The sequence below is a fragment of the Chaetodon auriga genome, chromosome 24, assembly GCF_051107435.1.
Source record: "Chaetodon auriga isolate fChaAug3 chromosome 24, fChaAug3.hap1, whole genome shotgun sequence".
Classification (NCBI taxonomy): domain Eukaryota; kingdom Metazoa; phylum Chordata; class Actinopteri; order Chaetodontiformes; family Chaetodontidae; genus Chaetodon; species Chaetodon auriga.
Window position 1 is genome coordinate 2,097,540 of NC_135097.1, and position 18,998 is coordinate 2,116,537.

The 18,998-nt window shown below is 45.5% G+C and overlaps 1 protein-coding gene across 2 annotated transcripts; it reads right to left on the minus strand.

Annotated features, from left to right (window-relative positions):
* Positions 1-1,697: 1,697 nt before the first annotated feature.
* Positions 1,698-17,565, minus strand: LOC143317040 (uncharacterized). Of its 2 annotated transcripts, none has more exons than XM_076724963.1 (9): positions 17,298-17,565; positions 15,188-15,689; positions 14,146-14,370; positions 13,104-13,817; positions 11,125-11,185; positions 10,954-11,021; positions 8,634-8,688; positions 7,612-7,806; positions 1,698-6,070 (listed from the first exon to the last, which is right to left on the minus strand). In XM_076724963.1, the coding sequence occupies exons 2-9, from the start codon at positions 15,432-15,434 to the stop codon at positions 5,446-5,448; spliced, it is 2,190 nt and encodes a 729-aa protein (XP_076581078.1). In that variant the 5' UTR covers positions 15,435-15,689; positions 17,298-17,565; the 3' UTR covers positions 1,698-5,445. The 2 variants fall into 2 exon arrangements, with proteins under 2 accessions (XP_076581078.1, XP_076581077.1); XM_076724962.1 differs by having other exon boundaries at positions 15,188-15,776.
* Positions 17,566-18,998: the final 1,433 nt, after the last annotated feature.

Consider the following 18,998-nt stretch of genomic DNA (forward strand, 5'->3'; position numbering starts at 1 on the left):
AAGACACTGAAGAATATTGACTGAAAATGTTTTACAGTTTTTAACTGAATAATCTTTCCAATCAATAATCCTTTCCATGCAGGACTTTTACTTGTAACAGAGTATTTCTACAGCGTTTAATTAGGAGGATCTGAGTGCTTCCTCCCCCTCCGGACCCATTCAGATATCATCCATGACTTCAACCTTTTATACTCCATCAGTAAGTATTTTCGCCCTCCCTCTGTTCGTGTCTCATCCTTCAATCCTTCTACAGTGCTTCCTTCCTGTTCTCCATCCTTCCTCGGCTCAGCTCCACTCTTCCTCCTCCTCCTCCTCCTCTCATCCTTCCCTTTCCCTCCCCTTTCCTGGCCCTCTGTGGTTCCTCGTCTCTTCCTGTCACTCACAGCAGTTATTGATTTTCAGTCCTGCAGAGTGCAAAGAGGCAGAGAGAGAGTGGGTGTTGGCTAACACTGCGATCTGACCGCTGATCTGGATTCAGCTCATCCTCTGCTCTTCATCTCGTGGACTTCTGTCGTCTGTTATTAACAGTTAGCATGCTGAGTACCAACCACAGTTATTGGGATTCTTAGGCCTGCACAGGTGAACTCAACCAGCAGGGGGCGCCACGTCTCACTGATTTACCTTCGTAGAAGTTAGAAACACTGTTTAGCTTCACCGGCAGTCAGGAGTGGCACCGCTGTGGTGATGCTAACAGTTTCCCTCTGTTTCCAGTATTTATGCTAAGCTAAAATATGCTGGCTGTAGCGAAAACACGAGCTCTAACGCTCTCCTCTAATTCTTAAACTTTTCTTAAAGATCCTGTTTTTTTGTCTGTAGATAATATTTGTGGTGTTTTCTCTTAATTACTTTTTTTTTTTTTTTTTTACATTTACTTAAATGGTGGTTGACTGCCCCCTTCTGATGGAAAATGTCAGAAATTCACATCCAGCAGCATCCATCAGGCCTTAACCTTTGACCTTTTCACCAGGAGAAGAAGGTGATTGTCTCCTCCTCATCCTCTTCTATGTCTTCCATCCTTCTTTCTTATCCCTGTGACCTCTTCTTCACCTGCTCTTCATCTTCTTTTCACTCCTCCTCTTGGCTGATTTCTCACACCCTTTCTTTACCTCCTCCTCCACCTTCACATCTTCCTCCCTCCTCACACCATCTCTCCCTCCTCCCGTCTTTCCCTCCCCCCTCCTCCCTCCTGTAATGCCATTTACCAAAATCTAATAATGACCTTTGTGTGTGTGTGTTTTTGCCCTCCCCGAGCCGTCACGCTGCCTGATGATTCGCCGAGCCTGCGGCTGCTCTCAGCCAATGGCCGGGCCTCCTGCTCGCCGCCATGGAGACCTACAACATGCCAGGTATCCGTGGCAACGGCCGAGGAGGGGACAGGACCCATGGCGATTGACACTTATCCTCCCACTCGTTTGGTGAGTGTGGTGTGTGACCTTCATCCCTCATTCCTCTCTAAATTGCCTCTTAAATTCTCACTTTTTCTCTCATTTCTGATCCAAATCTGCATGATTTTGTGTTTGGATCATCTCAGCTCATCGTTTTATACCTCTACAGTGTTCAGCAGTACTAGTACCAGTGAGTGGTACTACTACTACTAGAGTAAAACCTGAGCTGGGTGGACAGGTTAGACCTCCTCACTGTAACATTAGCTCCCTGCACTCAGGCACGCGAGGACATTTGAGAAAAGACGAGGTGTCTTGAGTCAGATGAAATTAAACTTTATTGATCATTGCAGCAGCAAACTTGAACAGGATACAGCAGAGAAAAATAAAAAATAAAAGGGAGACAGTCTGAGATGATCGTGAGCCTCGAACGGGCCGGAGGTTTTTGTATTTCATGCTTCTTCGTGTGTTTTTGTGGTTGAAATAAGCTTTTAGGGTGAAACAGGCATCAGCTCTCAGGCTCTAGCACCATTGATTGGAGATACATTTCATATTAAAATAATGTGCAGGTTTCTGCTCTGTGTGGCTTCAGGTGTAGGTTTGAACGGCGCTGACATCACTTCCTGTTCTTCAGCTACTACTCTGTGCAATATTACCATTATTAAAGTTTTATACCTCATATACCTTCACTGTCAGACCACAATATTAATAAAAAAAACAATAAAAAGATGTGATTCAATCGAACCTTTATTAATCATGTGCAAACTGTACTCTGGTTTTACAAAGCTGTTTGAATTCACCCTCTCAGCGTGACTTCAGTCAGCGAGCTAACCAAGCTGCTAGCTAACCAAGCTGCTAGCTAACCCAGCCAGATAAGATAAGCGCTCGCTTGAACTAAAGGTTAGCTTGCTAGCAAAGACGTTGGCGGTTTGGAGAATTCATTGTAGGCTTCTTATAACGCTAACTATATATCACAGTTAAAATCAAGCAATACGTGTAATGAATACATTAAATTAACTCTAAATTGGAGTGAACACGGTGGCCTCTTTGTTCTGTTTGGGTCGTTTTTTTTCCCGTTGTGTTCTGAATGTCCTCGAATACGTTTGTCAGCGTGAAAGTGAAAACTGGACAATAATTTTTGGGAAAAACTCCAATAACCAATGATTGATAATATTGATATAAAAAACGGTTTTATTTTCGTCTTGGACTGAGACGTCAGGGTTCAGGTTCAACGCTGTGACACATTTCACATCCCTTCAGTGTATTTCACAGGATAACGGATGTAAGTAAAGTACCACCTGCTTTAGAAGGTAAGAATGGAGTTTTTGTTTTTGGTGAAGTTTTCTTCATTGTCTTCGCCAAAACTGTGACTGACTGAATGTGCAGAACATGCCTGCTGCCCCCCAGTGGTAGAAGTACAATCTGAGGTACTTTACTTGATTTAATGCTACTTTAAACTTCTACTCATGTATAATTGAGAGGGAAATATTGCACTTTTTACTCCACCACATTTCTCCTTTAAACTTGAGTTTTAATTATTGTTGGACGCCTAACAGATAAAAACTTTCCAACATTTCACCCAAAAATTAAAGATCAGAGAAAAGTCCAAAAACTTCTCCTTCTTCCCATTAATCATCCCACAAACCCTCAAAATTACCTGGTGACCCTGTGGAGGGGCCAAAACCCTAGGTTGGAAACCACTGGACTAAACCACTTAAAGGTCCAGTGTGTAGGATTTAGTGGCATCTAGTGGTGAGGTTGCAGTTTGCGTCCAACTGAACACCGCTCGCCTCACCTCTCAGAGTTTGGTTTGTCCACTCTGGGCTACTGTAGAAACATGGTGGACTCTGTGGAAGAGGACCTGCTCTCTCTGTAGATATGAGGGCTCATTCTGAGGTAAACACAAAGATGATTATTTTCAGGGGATTGTACACTAAGAAAAACATACTCATGAATATTATATTGCATTTCTGCCAATAGAGAATAAATTGTACGCACTGGCCCTTTAACTGTATATGACATATATTTTCACTTCCTGCCCTCCTTCTGTGGCAGCAAACAACCAGTTAACAAGTATTTTTACTTTTGATACATTTCACTAACAATACTTCTGTACTGCTATTTTTACATAGTGGTATTTGTAGTTTTACTGCCCTCTACAGGAGGGGAGGAAGCAACATGATATTAAATGTAGAGTATAAATTACTTTGCTTTTGTCCGACATGACACCTCACGGCCTCTGTACTACAATAAATAAGACTGATTCAATACATATTCCAGCTATGAAAAGTGTCCGCCCACATGAACAGGAAGTGACATCAGACCTGCTGGATCAGTGTGGCATAAAGTAACCATGGAGCGAAGCTGCAGAGAAACAGTTTGGCTTTTCACTTTTCCGTCAACGCTGACTTTCTGCTTTCAAGAAGAACGTTAAAAAAAGGCTTAGGAAGTCTAAAATGACTCTTTTTTCGTCTCAGAAAAACTACATATAGTGCAACTTTAAATTAAGACATTTTAGACTCTTAGGAGCCCCATGTAGTTATGTAAACACAAATACATTATCAATATACAACACAAATATTCGAAATATCATCACTGTCCTCCAGAAACCTCGTACCTTCGAAAATCCTCAAAACTCTGACAAACAGCAGTAAAATCAGGCTGAACGGAAACTTTTCTCGTGTTGATATAAATTAATTCAACATGAAACTGACCTGAAACAATTCCTCAGTTCAGTTAGTTGATAGAAAATTAATTGCCAACAATTTTTTACGCAAAAATGCCCAAAATATCGAGAGTTCCAGCTTCTGAAATGTGGAGACATAATATAGAATATTTTTGGGTTTTGGGGAAGCTGGTGAGACAAAACAGGCAATTTAAGACGCCACCTTGTGCAACTAAATAGTGAAAAATGTAAAGTCGTATGGATCTCCAGCTAATGTCCAGGATTTAAAAAAGTTCAAGTTTGGCACAAACTCTCTCTTAAATTCATGACGGGTCATTTCATCCTGAGGCCGTCTCCACCTCCTGGTTGTAAAGTGCTTCATTATCACTGCAGAAAGCATCAAGTTTAACAGGCATTCAGAGGGCGAGAGAGAAGGTGAGATAGCTGGAGTTTTGTAGCCATGCTAGCAGCTAGCAGCAGCTCTATGGATGGCAGTGACGGTCTGTCCAAACTGAAATATCTCACAAAATATTGGGCTGAATGCCGTGAAATCTGGTTCAGATATTTATGATCCTATAAGGTTAAAATACCTGCAACACTAACGCCTTTCCCCTCGGCTGCAGCTGGACAACGTTGGCATCTAACTAAGACGCTGAGCATGGTAAACATTATAGTGGCTAACATCAGCATGTTAGCATTATCATTGTGGGTACGTTAGCATGCTGATGTTAGCATTTAGCTCAAAGCACCGTTAAATTCAGCCTCCCAGAGCTGCTAGCATGCTGCAAAAACAGCTGATTTTATAATGAACAAAATTAATACATTGTCTTTACAGTAAAGCGTCTCGTGTTGCGCGTGGAAAATGTGTGACGGGAGGATTTTTGAAGAGCAGGCTTTCTGAAGGACACGAGAGACAGGCAATAAATATGTCACACGGTTAAATAGCTAAGAGTTCAGTGATTATATGACTGACTAAAAGCAGGCAGGAATGCAGCAAAAATCACGAGCATGATGCAAAAGTCGAATAAATTCAAAACGTTCCTTATCTGTGTGTTTTCAGTGCATTGAGCATAACAGTAGCTGATTGACATTCTCATACATAGTGTGGAGTGACAGTACCTTGGATACATTACAGAGCTTTACATCCATCACTTTAGAAGTCCAGAGGATGGATAGAAGAGGAGCAGAGAGGAGACGAGGAAGGAGAGGAGAGGAGGAAGGAGATGCAAGGAAACAAAGAGAGGAGAGAAGAAGAGAAGAGGAGGAAGGGGAGAGGAGACAAGGGAAACAAAGAGGGGAAACATGAGGAAAGAAGAAAGAGAAGAGGAGACAAGGAGAGAGAAGGAGAAACAAAGAGGAAAAATGAGGAGAGGAGGAAAAAAAGGAAAAAAAAAGCATTTACAAGGAAGTCGTCAGACCAAGGTAACCAAGAAAGGAGTGTTTGGGGGAGGAAGACGAGGAGGAGGAGGATGAAGGAGAGCGTGGTTTCAGAGAAATGAGCGTCGTGATGGGGAGGAGAGGAGACAAATCCCTCCATCCCGCCCGGTCAGACAGCGAGGGATGAAGAGGAGGAAGAGAGAAGGAGGAGGAGGAGGGCGCAGCGGTGTGTGCGCTCAGCGGCGTGTGCAGCCGCTGGACATGTTTGTGTGAGCGCTGATTGTCTCCGTGCACGTAGGAGCGGTGCGTGTGCACGTCGCCGGGGTGTTTGACCTTGCAGTGCAGGCGCAGACTGTCCCGCCGCTTGGCGCTGTAGGGGCAAAGGTCGCAGGTGAACGGCCGCTCCCCCGTGTGCACGCGCACGTGCTCCACCAGCTTGTTGGCTGTCCGCGTCAGGTGGCCGCACCGGTCGCACCGGTACTGGTTGCCTTGGCGATGACCCTGGAAGTGAACCAGCAGCTCCTGTTGCCCTGGAAACGACCTCTGGCAGATGCGGCAGCGATGCTCAGAGGTGCTATTCTCCGGCTGGGTTGCCAGGGCAACTGACAGAGCGCCGCTGGAGGCAGCGGGAGGGGTGATGGGGCATCTAGGAGTCAGGAGCGGAGGGAGGGGTTAATAACACACACACACACACACACACACACACACACCGAACGTGAAGTGGAAAACGCGCACACACATTCCATCACACACCAACACATAAAACACACACACACATCCCAGAGCCCAGCGCTGCAGCTGCACGCCGTGATGTCTGACCACCATCCGGCACGCTTCACCAAGACCAAACCTCGACCACAGGCGTCCCCATCGAGACCGACCCTGATCCCGATCCAGCCCAGTCCTGTGGTCCGGTCCGGTCCTTAGATTCACCTGAACGCTGGTTAAACGTGAATCTGACACACTGAACTAACAGCTGTCCTGGTTCAGTGTGTCGTCTTAAATTATTGATTTGATCTGATATAAATGAATGTTTAATTTAAACTGGGAGAAAGAAACTCGACACGATCCATCAGATACATCGTTTTCATCAAAGAAGAAGTGTCACGTGTTTCCTCGTGGACGATCTTTGATTACAGACAGAAAGACACCTCATTGTGTTGTGACATCACTGAAAGTGAGACGAAGCTCAATGATTCCTGAGGCCGAAATAAAGCTTTGAATTGAATTTCCTCACAGTACTAAACGGCTTTATTTCACCTGCCTACACCATGTAACCATGCAGGCTCGCACACAGTGTGTATCTTATGAGTCACTGTTGCTGATACTGGGAGGCTGCCATCAAGGTTTTGGAAGCAGTGGGAGGTTGGATTATAGACACAGCGGTGTCCCGGCTACCTGGGCACAGCACAAACAGGTTAAGCTCAATGATAAATTACTGTGTAACTTAATAGATTTAAGATTCACATAGAAACGTTTATTTTAAGCTCAACCTCCTGAGAAAGCCTGACTGATGAACGCGCATCGCTGATAAATCCACCCGTTTTCTACTGAGTACAGATTGATCCATAACAGCATGTTTGCCTGCAGATAATTAAGAAGAAACTCCAGAGTTTGAGTTTGACGTGAAACTTTGTGTCGTTTGTCGCCCAGCGAGCACCGAAGTTTATTTTTTTAACTGTAAAATGTTTCTTACAAAAACGCCTCTGAAAATAGGAGATAAAAAAATGTATTGAGATTGTTATGAGAATAATGAATTTTTGAGAAAAAAGTTTTGGTGTTATGGGAAAAAATCATGTGATTTTGAAAGCGAAGTAGTAATATTTCAAGAATAAAGTATAAAATTCACAAGAAAAAACAGTGATGGTATCATGAAACTAAAGTTAATTGTCAGTATTTACAACTAAATATTCACTGACGTACGTCGTCAAAACATTCAAATGTTTTTGTCCTATAACGCCGTTCTTTTGAACTTGATGCTATTTTTTCTCATTCAGGCTAACATTCGGCTAACATTAGGCTAACATTTTTCTCATTCAGGCTAACATTCGGCTAACATTAGGCTAACATTTTTCTCATTCAGCTAACACACCGTTATGAGACATTTTAACTCTCAAATATCAAAAACTGTATCGGCTCAGGAACATCCCCATCAGTCGCGCACGAACACGTTTAAAGCGAGCTCACCTCATCTCTCCACTGGCGCCGACGCTCCCCTGCATGTGCGTGTTGACGTGAGCCCTCATCTCTTCCTCCTGATTGGTCGAGTGGTCGCACACGCAGCAGTGCAGCGAGAAGGAGCCGTGCTCCCATTGGCGGTGTTCGGTCATGTGACTCTGGAAGAGGGCGCGTCCGTCTGTCTCAAACCCACACACATGACACCTGGAGGGGTGGGGGTGGGGATTATAAATACTTCCACGTACAATTACCTTATATATGACTTCTACTACTGCAAACATGTTCTTTCACTGACTAGTAAACAAAATATAATTTCTAAAACAAATGACTGAGAGGCCCGGTCTTGAACTTAACCTCTTCAACAGCGTGTCACATAATGTTTAACGAAATGTGTAACACCATTAAATCAAATTAAAATTATTTTATTTTATTTTTTTTATTTTTGGTTCATTTGGAAAGAGCTAGGCTAGCTGTTTCCCCCTGTCTTTATGCTAAGCTAAGCTAACTGGCTGCAGTGTTATATTTAGTATGCAGACATGAAAGAAAGTATTTCCCAAAATGTTGAACTATTCCTTTAATATGTGGCCTTAAGTGTTGGAAGTTCAGTGTTTTAATGCTAACAAGTTATCAGAATAATCACTTTCAAACTGATATTCGTTTATCTCAGAATGTGAATAAACCTCAGAAACACGAGATGCTGCCACTGATTCTTCACTTTACTGTAATTACAGGCAGGAATGACACAAGTTTAATGTTGTACTGGTGGATTCAATGACATTCAGCATTTCAGAAGACACAGGGACTCAAAGTGTGTGTGCTGCCATCTTTGTGGGACCAGTGTGCATTTTAGACCTTGTGAGGACATTTTTGGACAGCGTGGACGACTTGCCCAGCCTTCACTTCTTCAGCGGTCTGTTCGTTGGTTTTAGGGTTAAGGTTACAATCAGGTTTGGTTCCCAGACTGGGAGGGTCCAGCATGTCACTGAGGGTCCTCACAAGTGTAGCAGTACAAACACATGTGTTTGTGTTACCTGTAGAAGTAAGAGCAACCTGTGGGTTGATCTCTGCTGAGGCTGGTTTTGGTTTCTGTGAGAAAAAAGAGAGACGGTCTTTATTATTCTGCAAAGCGATTCATGCAATAAATCTTCCGCCGCACTCCAAAATCTACTAATGATGAGTCCCCGTGGAGGTTATTATTCATAAACGTCTCTGTGACTGTACACTGTGAGTGTTTAGTGTTTAGTCAGTTCACTTCAGCACCATCTTTATTATAAACCCAGAGGGTAATGTGGCAGCGTGAATCCATAACACACACAAAAACAGTGTGAACAGACAAACACAATCATTAAAGAGCACAACAACAATGAGGCCACATTAAAAACACTTCAGCCCAACTAAACACAAACCGCCCAAAAGTCTTTATTTACTAATGTCAGCGCGGTGGGTATGAAAGTGTCCAGAGCTCGTCTGAGGGAGCCTCAAGTCAGACGAAGATTTCCAAATGACGTCACGAGCTCAGACGGACTCCTGTGTGACCAGAGGACACGGCGAGGGCAAAGAGGCTGGACGTGGTTCCACAAAGCACTGCAGCCTCACCCGGCAAGGCGCTGCAGCAGCCAATCAAAGGCCTGGCAGATTACTCTGGGCTGTCTGCTGTAGGCCTCAGGATCATGTGCTTAAACGATAAAGTCATCTTAAAAGTGAGAGCAGCGGTTGTAAAATCCTTTGTCAGACGATGATGAAACTGGATGTGAAGTCTGATAAACTCCGAACTCGTGGATCTGTGGTTTTCTAACGCTCGCAGCCATATCGGATTTCACCTGGAGTGATTTACCCGAGTGGTTTGGCAAAAGGCAGGAGACCGGACAGAGCGTGGGTACGGTGTAAACAAACAGCTCGCCATCCATAAAGCTGTAAAATATACAACCTTTTATCAACATGTTACTGTCATTAACCGCTGTGACGGACCTGCAGCCACACAGCCTGTAGACTGTAGACTGTAAACGAATGAGAGGTCAGTCTGACCTCCTCTCTCTTCTGTGCGAGGCGAAGGCGGCGGGTCAACACGTGAAGCCAATGTGTCTCACCCTCTTCTTCATCGAAATGACTGACCGCACATAACGCCGCGCTGTTCTCCACCTGAAAGCCACCTGACGGACTTGTTGACGAGAAGATAAAATACAAAAGTGTGACTGCTTTATGACATATTTTAGCAGGTTCCTCGTCATATTGCTGCTAATGCTGCATGTTAAAGTGCGTGAGAGGACAAAGGGAAAGAGTTCTTGGACATGTTTGTCTCTGGCTGGGTGTTTCCCAGGTGAGCAACTGACTGCAGAGCATCCTGACTGTCAATATAAGTTATTGATCGCTAACTTCAGGAGCATTAACCAGCTGGTAAAAACATCACTGGATACATTAAAATGAGCGAGTAACGCTCGACCCAGCGCTCGTTCTCACCCTGACTCCATGCAGACGTTTAAATCAAGCTTTCACAGTCTCCTCGGTTTGGCTTCAGGGAGTCATTCAGTAAACGTCTGTTGTTTGGTTGACCTCGGGTTAGTCAGCACTTTTTGAGGAGATAGATTCTTCTGTTGTTGTTTTGGCCTCAGCTCACCCTGAACTACACACTGCTTCAGTTCATCTACACAGACTCACTTTCACTAGTCCTGAAATAAAAACTGAGATTTGGGTACCGGGGTGCTCCTACCTCCACCGACAGTCACACGCAGGTACAGGTAAAAGTACAGAAGTAGAACACTCGGGACTTGTTATGCAGAATAATACATATTATAGTACTGGAGTGTAACTATTGATGCATTTATGCAGATGTTTTTCTTTGTTCACTGCTCAAATCGATCAAACCAAGAGCAGCTTTTATCACTGGTGAAAAATGTCAAAATTACACCGAAGTATTAGTACTCGAGTAAATGTACTTGGTTGCTTTCCATCACTGGGTGTAACAGAACGAATTGATCGATTGTTAACCCTGATGATGGATAACTGATCGGAGATTAATCGAGCGCGTCCCTGAATCAAATCCTGTCGGATCCTTTGATCCCTCCGCCCTGACTGACGGCGTCGTTTTCATCACTGCACATTACGCCGGGACTGGCAGGCAGGCACGTCAACGACGAGCACAATAACACTGAGTCAGCGTGTGATTACAAAAACGCTCCCATGAGACGGCGATCAACACTCGGAGATCTACGCCTCCTCAAGCAAAACAGGAGCAGATGATTCCTCAGGCAGCGCTTCTGTATTTTCATCTAAACACTGTGACGGCGTCTGAGGACATGAAGCTGCTCTATCTGCTCTGCGCGTGTGTGTGTGTGTGTGTGTGCTGTATATTACCATGTGGAGGTTCCTGGGAGCTCAGGAGCAGCGGGGGGAGGGGGTCCACATTCACCTTCAGAACAGGACTACAGGAGGAGGAACACACACGTACATAAACACACACACACACTGTCAAATCGAAGCAGGTCAGAGTGTATTGCTGATGGAGGCCACGAGGTGTAACGTTACCTGCTTCTGGTGGGCGGAGTCGTCCTCTCCACCAACCGACTGCTGGATTTACTGACCCTCTCTGCAGAGACAGAGTTCACGAGGCGTCACAGCGAGTTTATTTATCATAAATATCATAAAGTTACTGTTCAACTGCTTCAGAAAGTCTGTTTAATCATGAGCCTTTTGAATAAACTTTATTGACTTCAGCTTTGTGTGTATGTGTGTGTGTGTGTGTGTGTGTGTGTGTGTGTGTGTGTGTGCAGGTGGTCTGAACGTATGAAACACACATGTAACGTGCTGGATGAGCGTTCTTTTCTCTTTGTTTCTTTTTCCTTGTGATGCACTTTGTAGTTTTACAAGCACTAAATAAATAAACCTTTTTTTCCTCTTAATACTCGACAGGGTCCCCGGCCAGACTCAGACCAGGAGCGCTGTGATTATGGGGGTCGACGCCTTCGACCCCGAGCCCGCCGGGACGCGCAGGTTTAGTTTTTCAAGTCTTAAAACTGAAGCCAGGCGCTCTCGTGAACTGTGCTCACTCCTCCTGCTCATATTAAAAGATCCTCCCTGAAGGGCTCTAGATGTAAGTAATGGAGGACGAAGTCCTCGTTTCGAGCTGAAATGTATCCTGAACGTTGTCTGAAGATACTATGAAGCTCAATCAGTCTGAGTTTGACAAATCAAGCAGGCGGTTACGCACTTTTCAGAATAAAACTCCCTCTTTGTGTTTCCTGGCTGAGCTGCAGTGGAGGGACGGCAACAAAAAGAGGAAAAAAGAGAGAAGTTTGTGCTGAAAAGTCAGAAACTCAGACAGATATCAAAGTCAAAGCTTCAGATTAACTTCAGTTAACTGGATTCAGTCCTTCTGACGCAGGACGGCATGAACATGAGGAACTATTAGTGTTAGAGTTCATGTGGGGACCTGACGACTGTTTTCATACAGGCGTGAACTAAAACCACCACCAACCATCAGGATGCGTTCACCTCCATGTCTGTCCAGACTCGTGTGAGCAGTGAAGACTCTGAGGGAGTTTAATTAAAGGTGTTCAGTGTGTTTGTTCTCACTGTGGTGCAGTGAATAATGTCCAGGTAGAGACATGCTGTCCTCACTCAGAGACTGTTTGTCCAGAGGAGGACAGAGGACAGATGGAGAGCTTCATCACAACCACCTGAAGATCAATATCAGCTCAACCAATCAGCTTCTGCTCGACTACAAGGCTTCACATAAGGACGCTGCTGCAGAGGAGCTACAGACGCTTCACACACACGTTGAACCGACGGCTCAGAGGATCTGAACCATCAGACAGTTTGAGGATCAGAGTCACTGATCCAGGATCAGAGCACATGTGAAGTATGGTCGCAGTCTGTCTGTCTGTCTGTGAGGGACGGACAGAAAAGAGTTTCTGCACAACCTGATGATGTCACAGTGAAGCTGACCTTTGACCTCTTGGACAGAAAACATCATCACGTCATCATTTTGTCCTCAGAGACATTTGTGGGAAATTTTGTCTAAATTAGTGAATAAATTCTTGAGTTATGGCCAAAAACATGCTGACCTTTGACCTTCTGACCACCAGATTCTAATCGGCTCATCCTCGAATCAAAGTGAACGTTTGAGTCAAATTTGAAGAAATTTCCCTGAGACATCGCGTTCAGGAGAGACGGACAGCCGTGCGGACGAGAGGACGACCTGAACACATGACGCTGCAGCTGAAGGCTTTAAAAAAAACACTAAATAAAGAAACGTTAAAGCTGCCGCCTGTTTTCTCTGAAGGACTGTCAGTCTCCGGGTCTCCTCCGAGTGTCTCACTGAGCGTCCGTCTCTCGTCTCCTGCAGCTCTTTGTGCTGCACAGCTCTGTGTTGTGCTCGCTGAAGTATAAATCTATTATTTCTATTTCTTTATCCTGGACAGACAGCAGAGGGTTGGAATCAGAAGTGTGCGTGTGTGTGTGTGTGTGTGTGTGTGTGTGTGTGTGTGTGTGTGTGTGTGTGTCACCTGAGAGCTGGTGCAGCAGCGTGGACGCCAGGTTCACCGACATGTCCTGCCACAGCACGGCTCTGAGGCACTGGTCGGCCATCTTGGCTCCGGAGGTGAACTGGTCTTCCATCTTGGCTCCGAGGAAGAGCTGCTCGTCTGTCTTTGCTCCTGAGAAAACGCGGTCCACCATCTTGGCTCCGGGAAGAAGCCCGTTCTCCATCTTGGCTCCTGAAGGAAGCTGGTCCTCCATCTTGACTCCGGACAGGAACTTGTTGCTCATCTTGGCTGCAGAGAAAGGCCGCTCAGCGAGTTTAGCTTTAAACAGAAGCTGGTCCTCCATCCTGACTCCGGACAGAAGCTGGTCCGCCACCTTGGCTCCAGAGACGCCGCGGTCCTCCATTTTCACTTTAAACTGTAACTTGTCGGCTCCAGAGGCGATGCTGTCTGCCATCTTGGAGCCGGGCTGGCAGCCTCCAGCATAAAACCTGTCCTCTATTTTAAGGCCATGGAGGCGCTGGTCCGCCATTTTGGCTCCAGGGCGCAGCAGCTCGCCCCCCGTGCCGCCACTGAGACTCTGGTCTTCGGTTTTAACGCTGAAGAGATGGTGGCTCCCCATCGAGGAAGGTGGCATGATCTCTTTTGTGACGAGGTCAGAGGCGACCAAAGTGTCGACTTCCATCGGCTCTTCTTCCTCTTTGACCCTCACGCCATGGCCGTTCACTTCCTGACGCTCTGTGATTGGTGGGAAATCTGTTAGTAGGTTTGTTCACCTGCTATCCAGGTAAGAAACTGATTTGAAAGCAGGTTTGCAGGTGTTTAATAGAGTCTCTGTTACAGATAAATAAAATCTTTTTAAGGTCATTTTATATTGTTATAAAGCAAAATTAGGAAAATGAAAAACCGACAGAGAAACAGAAAAGACTGTTAGAGGTTAATTCATCAACTCAAATATCAGACAAAGTCATCCTGCTGTCCACAACGTCCCAAAGCAACCCCACACACACACACACACACACACACACACACACACACACACACACACACACACACACAGCCGTACCTGCCAGTTTCCTCAGCATGTCTGAAGCCAGTGTGTCCGTGGCGGCGTTGCCATCGGGTGTGTGTGAGAGCGACGGCGGCTCGGGACTCGCCCCAGGACCGTCCGGCGACAGAGCCAGGCCGGGCTCGTCCTGCTGGCCGCCACGCACCTCCGGAAGAGCCTCGCGCCTCTGAGGCTCCGCCTCCGCCTGCCTCCCAGGAAGCGTCTGGGCCTTCTGGGTGGCCTCTGAGGGGAGAGCGTGATTGGATTCATGTTAAGTGTAACGACATTACAGCAGGGTTCATATTACAGTTACCCTGAGAGCTTTACACGCTGCACGGCCTGAAGTATGTGGACACCTGAACATCACTCCCATATTCAAGCACCACGAGCGTTAATCTGCAGCTGGAACAGCCTCCACTCGTCTGCTTTTACTCTCTCTACCAGATTAAACAACCTAACTCTGCAAGTCAGCTGTCTGCAGTCAGCCAATGACGTGAACGCCTCCATCTCTGCCATCCACCCCATATGACAACATGAGGTCTGGCCCCCGGTCGGCGTTCCAGTTCATCCCAAAGGTGTTGGATGGGGGTGAGGTCGGGGCTCTGCGCCCGGTTCTTTCACACCAAACTGGGAAAACCATTTCTGGACCTGACTTCATTCAGGAAGGGACAAACACGAACTGCTGCCACGAAGCTGAACGCTCACGATCATCTCAAATATCTGTGAGCGCCGCTCCCGTACTTTTGGCCGTGAGGCGCAAACAAACAACTATCTTCATCATCACTGAATGTGTTAATCAACGAAACGTTTGGTCCTTCAGATGTCACAAATGAAGCAAATGATCACATCTGAGATGACGCATTGCTTGACATTTTTGCTTAATAAATGACTTAAAGTTTTAATCAGTTATCAAGATTTCATGGATTGATTTACTGATCGATCTTTCCTATAGAGCTGTATCAAGTGTGTGTGTACACAGGAGCAAATGGCTTTGTGTACATATATGTGTGTGTGTCCATGAGCGTGTGTGTGTGTGTGTGTGTGTGTGTGTGTGTGTTACCTGATAGCCTGATGAGGAGGTCGGACGCCATCTTGGTGCTGACATCAGGGCTGAAGAGAGAGGTGGCTGCTGGGAAGGGACTCGAACCTGCGGCGTGCGTGTCGGCCGTGTGCTCAGCGTGCGTGTCGGGTACACTCAGCGAGCAAGCATCATCGCCAGTGTGTGTCTTTGTGTGTGTGTTTGCAGGGAGTGTGTGTCGTTTGGCTGCATCAGAGGGAGGCTGCAACACACTCGACCCACGCTTCATTTTCTGGTGTGTGTGTTTGTAGAAGGAGAGGGAGTCAAAACTCAGAGGAGAGGAGGGCAGGAGAGAAGGAAGAGGAGGAAGAAGAGGAGGAGGAAGGCAGCGTTGCTAAAATAAGACGGCTGTGTTTTTTAACATATGGAAGTGAGGAGAGCATGATAGAGAAAAAAAGGGCGATCGAGGTAAAGGAGAAACTGGAGAGAGAGAAAACGAGGGAGGATTCGCCGTTTAGACCGAGCTGTTGTTGCTCTCATTGACCTGAAAGAGAGAAAGAGATGGATGGAGGGAGAGGAGGTGAAAGAGGGGAGAGGGAGGAAAGAAGATGGATTGAGAGAGAAAAAGAGACTGGAGCAGTGAGGACGAAGGGCGAGAGAGGACAGAAGAGGAAGAGAGAGAGAGAGAGAGAGAGAGAGAGGGAGATAAAGGGAGGAGGGGACGGAGAGGAGAAGAAGAAAAGGAATATGAACAAAGTGAATCTGTGAATGAATAAATTATTGAATGGATGAGGCCCAATAATAAGGGGATCAATCATTCCTGTTATCATCATGGAAACGGACCCTGCTGTGTCTGACCTTCCCACAGACAAACAGTCATCAATTATGATCAATAATCATCAATAACCACTTCCACCTGCCACCAGCTGTTATTTCTGATCACTTCCTACACTTAAAATAAACTGTTTAACACATCAGCCGTCCTCTGTGCCGAAATGTGTGTAATTAAAAGGAAAAAAAAAATCCTGCTGTGGCATTGAATAGAAAATAACACAGAAAAATAATGAAATTTAATTTAAAAAGTATTTAATTTTTCTGAGAAGCGGTATCCAGTGCTATTGTATTTAAATCTAATGTGTAGAAATAAAAATAATAAATAAAAAATGAAGTGGAAAGAAAAAATGCATCTTATTCTAAATAATTAAGCAGGTTTGGGTTTTTGGAACATAAAACTGAAATAAAATAGAAAAAATATGAATCCCAAATTTTAACATTTTAGCCTCATTCTGTCACATTAGGACAAGAAAATTAGGATAAAAATGAGAATTTAAATTAGATTAAAGTGGTCTGCAAAAATTACATTTGGAAATCTACAAAAATAAACTGTACATCAGAAAAATAAAAGAATTATAAAAACGTTTCAAATATTATTTATTTTGACTTCCTGTTCTTCATCGAAAAAAACGAAATATTTAATTTTGAAAAATTAAATTGAATCAAATATTATAACTGAAATTAAATCTACCGACAGCCTCCTCGTCCCCCCCCCCCCCCCGTTCCACTCACTACCCTCGCCGACCCCGTTTCGTCCAGCCTCCCGCCTCCGTCTCTAGGCGACACGGTCCGGGCTGCCGCCGACGCCGAATCCGCATCCGACAGCGGAGCGAAAATGACCGGGCACCCGTCCTCTCCGCCGCCCCCCTCCCCTCCCCGCGGTGTCGGTCGGTGTCAAAACCCCCGGAGCCCCGCCGTTAGCTAGTTATCTCTCCCTCCCCCCGCAACATGGCTGAACGGCACTCAGACTCCACGACACACCGAGTCACAAAGTCCTCTCCCGGGGCGGGATGGCAGCGGGCTCTCCGGTGCCGCTCAACCGCCAGTTTAGACATTTTTTACGGATTTCTCCCCTCCTCCGGTTACCGGGAACAAGGGCAGGTGTCAAGAGCCCAGCCGTCCCCCCCGTCCCCCCCACCTCCTCGCAGCCCCCCCTCCCTCTCGCTCTCCTGCAACATGGCTGAACGGTAACCCGACCTCACAAGACCTCAAAAGTCATTTTCACGGGTCAGTTAGCATCGATAACCGGACGCTGCTAGCACCAACCCGCCCCGTGACTGACGATCCTCTCCAGGCTCATCCTCCCTCCGTGACTTACCGGTACCAGGGGGGCAGGTGGCGGCGGCGGCGGCGGTGGTGCAGTCCGGGGCATAGCCTACATATAGACTATAGATTTCTTCCATGTTAAATTCCCTCCTTTTTTCTTCTTCTTCTGTCACATTATCCTCCCGGTTTCCCCTCCGTCTTCCTCACTGACGGCGTGGACAGAAAAAATGTAGCGGCGAGGAGATGATCCGTTTCTTCCCCGAGCCCGAGGATGACGGGTCGGTCACCGAGCAGGGCAGATGGAGGTTTCCGCCTCCTCTCTCCTCTCTCTCCTCTCTCTCCCTGTGTGTGTGTGTGTGTGTGTGTGTGTGTGTGTGTGTGTGAGATGCAGTGTGTCTGTCCACGCGCCGGATCACAGCACAGGGGCAGGACACGCGTGAACCCGTGCGCACGCGCCCGTGCCCGCGCCGAAACACGACAGATAAATTCAGTTGTGTTCCGTAGAAACCGGTAAATAACCAGTAGAAAATGAGTAGAAACCAGTAAATAAGCAGTAGACAACGAATAGAAACCAATAGAAACCACGCAGAGAAACCAGTGACGTCCATTCTGTTCAAGTAAAGTCAGAGAAAACTGGACTTTTCATTTACTACAGTACATGTAGTACGAGCAGCTAACCTAGTAGCCGTAGAAGAAGAAGTGGTAGCAGTAGCAGTAGCACATGTACTAGTCGTATACAGCACTAAAAGTAATAATGGTTGTAGCACTGGCTAATAGTACCAGCTGTAGTACAATCAGTAATTTGATATAATGGCAGTGGCAGACATACTAATGGTTATTAATGGTAGTAACAGCAGTAGAAGTAGGTTTTAGTATTGCCGAATATTACCACCTATGGTACAACACCAGTAGTGGCAGCAGAAGTAGTAGTAGTACAACAGTAGCAGTAATGCTGTACAGTAATGGGTGTAATAATGGGATTGGTAATGAAGTACTGTAGAAGCTGGTAGAAGTCATCCAGTAGTGCTGGTAGTAGTCAGAGAAGTAGTTCTAGTGAAAATGATAGTACTAGTACAAGTGGCAGTAGTACTAGCAACAGTAGAGGAAGAAATATTGAGTCATAGCATTTTTAGCACAGGCCAGTTATAGTACAGCACAGTAATATTTTTAGAGAAGCAGTAGTACATGTATGTAGTGTATGTATGTAGAGTACAGTTGTAGTAAAAGTAGTGGGAGCCTAGTGGTAGCAGTAGTAATATAGTAGGGACAGTAGTTGTAGTATGTCAGTAGTAATAGCAGTAAGAGTAGTAGTAAAAGCAGTGGGCCTAATAGCCATAAGAGTAGTAATGGTAGAAGTACTGGCTGTCATAAAAAAAGTAAGTACTGAAGTACTGGTAGTAGTAGTGGATTTTTAAGAAGTAAATGGTAAAGTTGTATAAGTATTAATGTTAGTAGCAGACATTGTAGTACTGTTAGCAGTTATAGCAGCACCAGCAGCAGTAGTAATAAAGTATAAACAGTACTGATAGTTGTAAAAGAGGTACTCAAGTATTGGTGGTAGTAATAGAAGTTTAAGAAGTTGTCGTAATAGTAGCAGTAATAATAAAGTAGGCTAGTAGTGACACTAATATCAGTGGTAGAAGTAGTAGTAGTAGTAGTAGTATGTGTGTGAGTACAGCTGTAGTATAACCAGTTAGGGTAGCAGTAGTGATGGTTAAAACAGAGGTATTAAGGTACTGGTGGTAGTAATGCA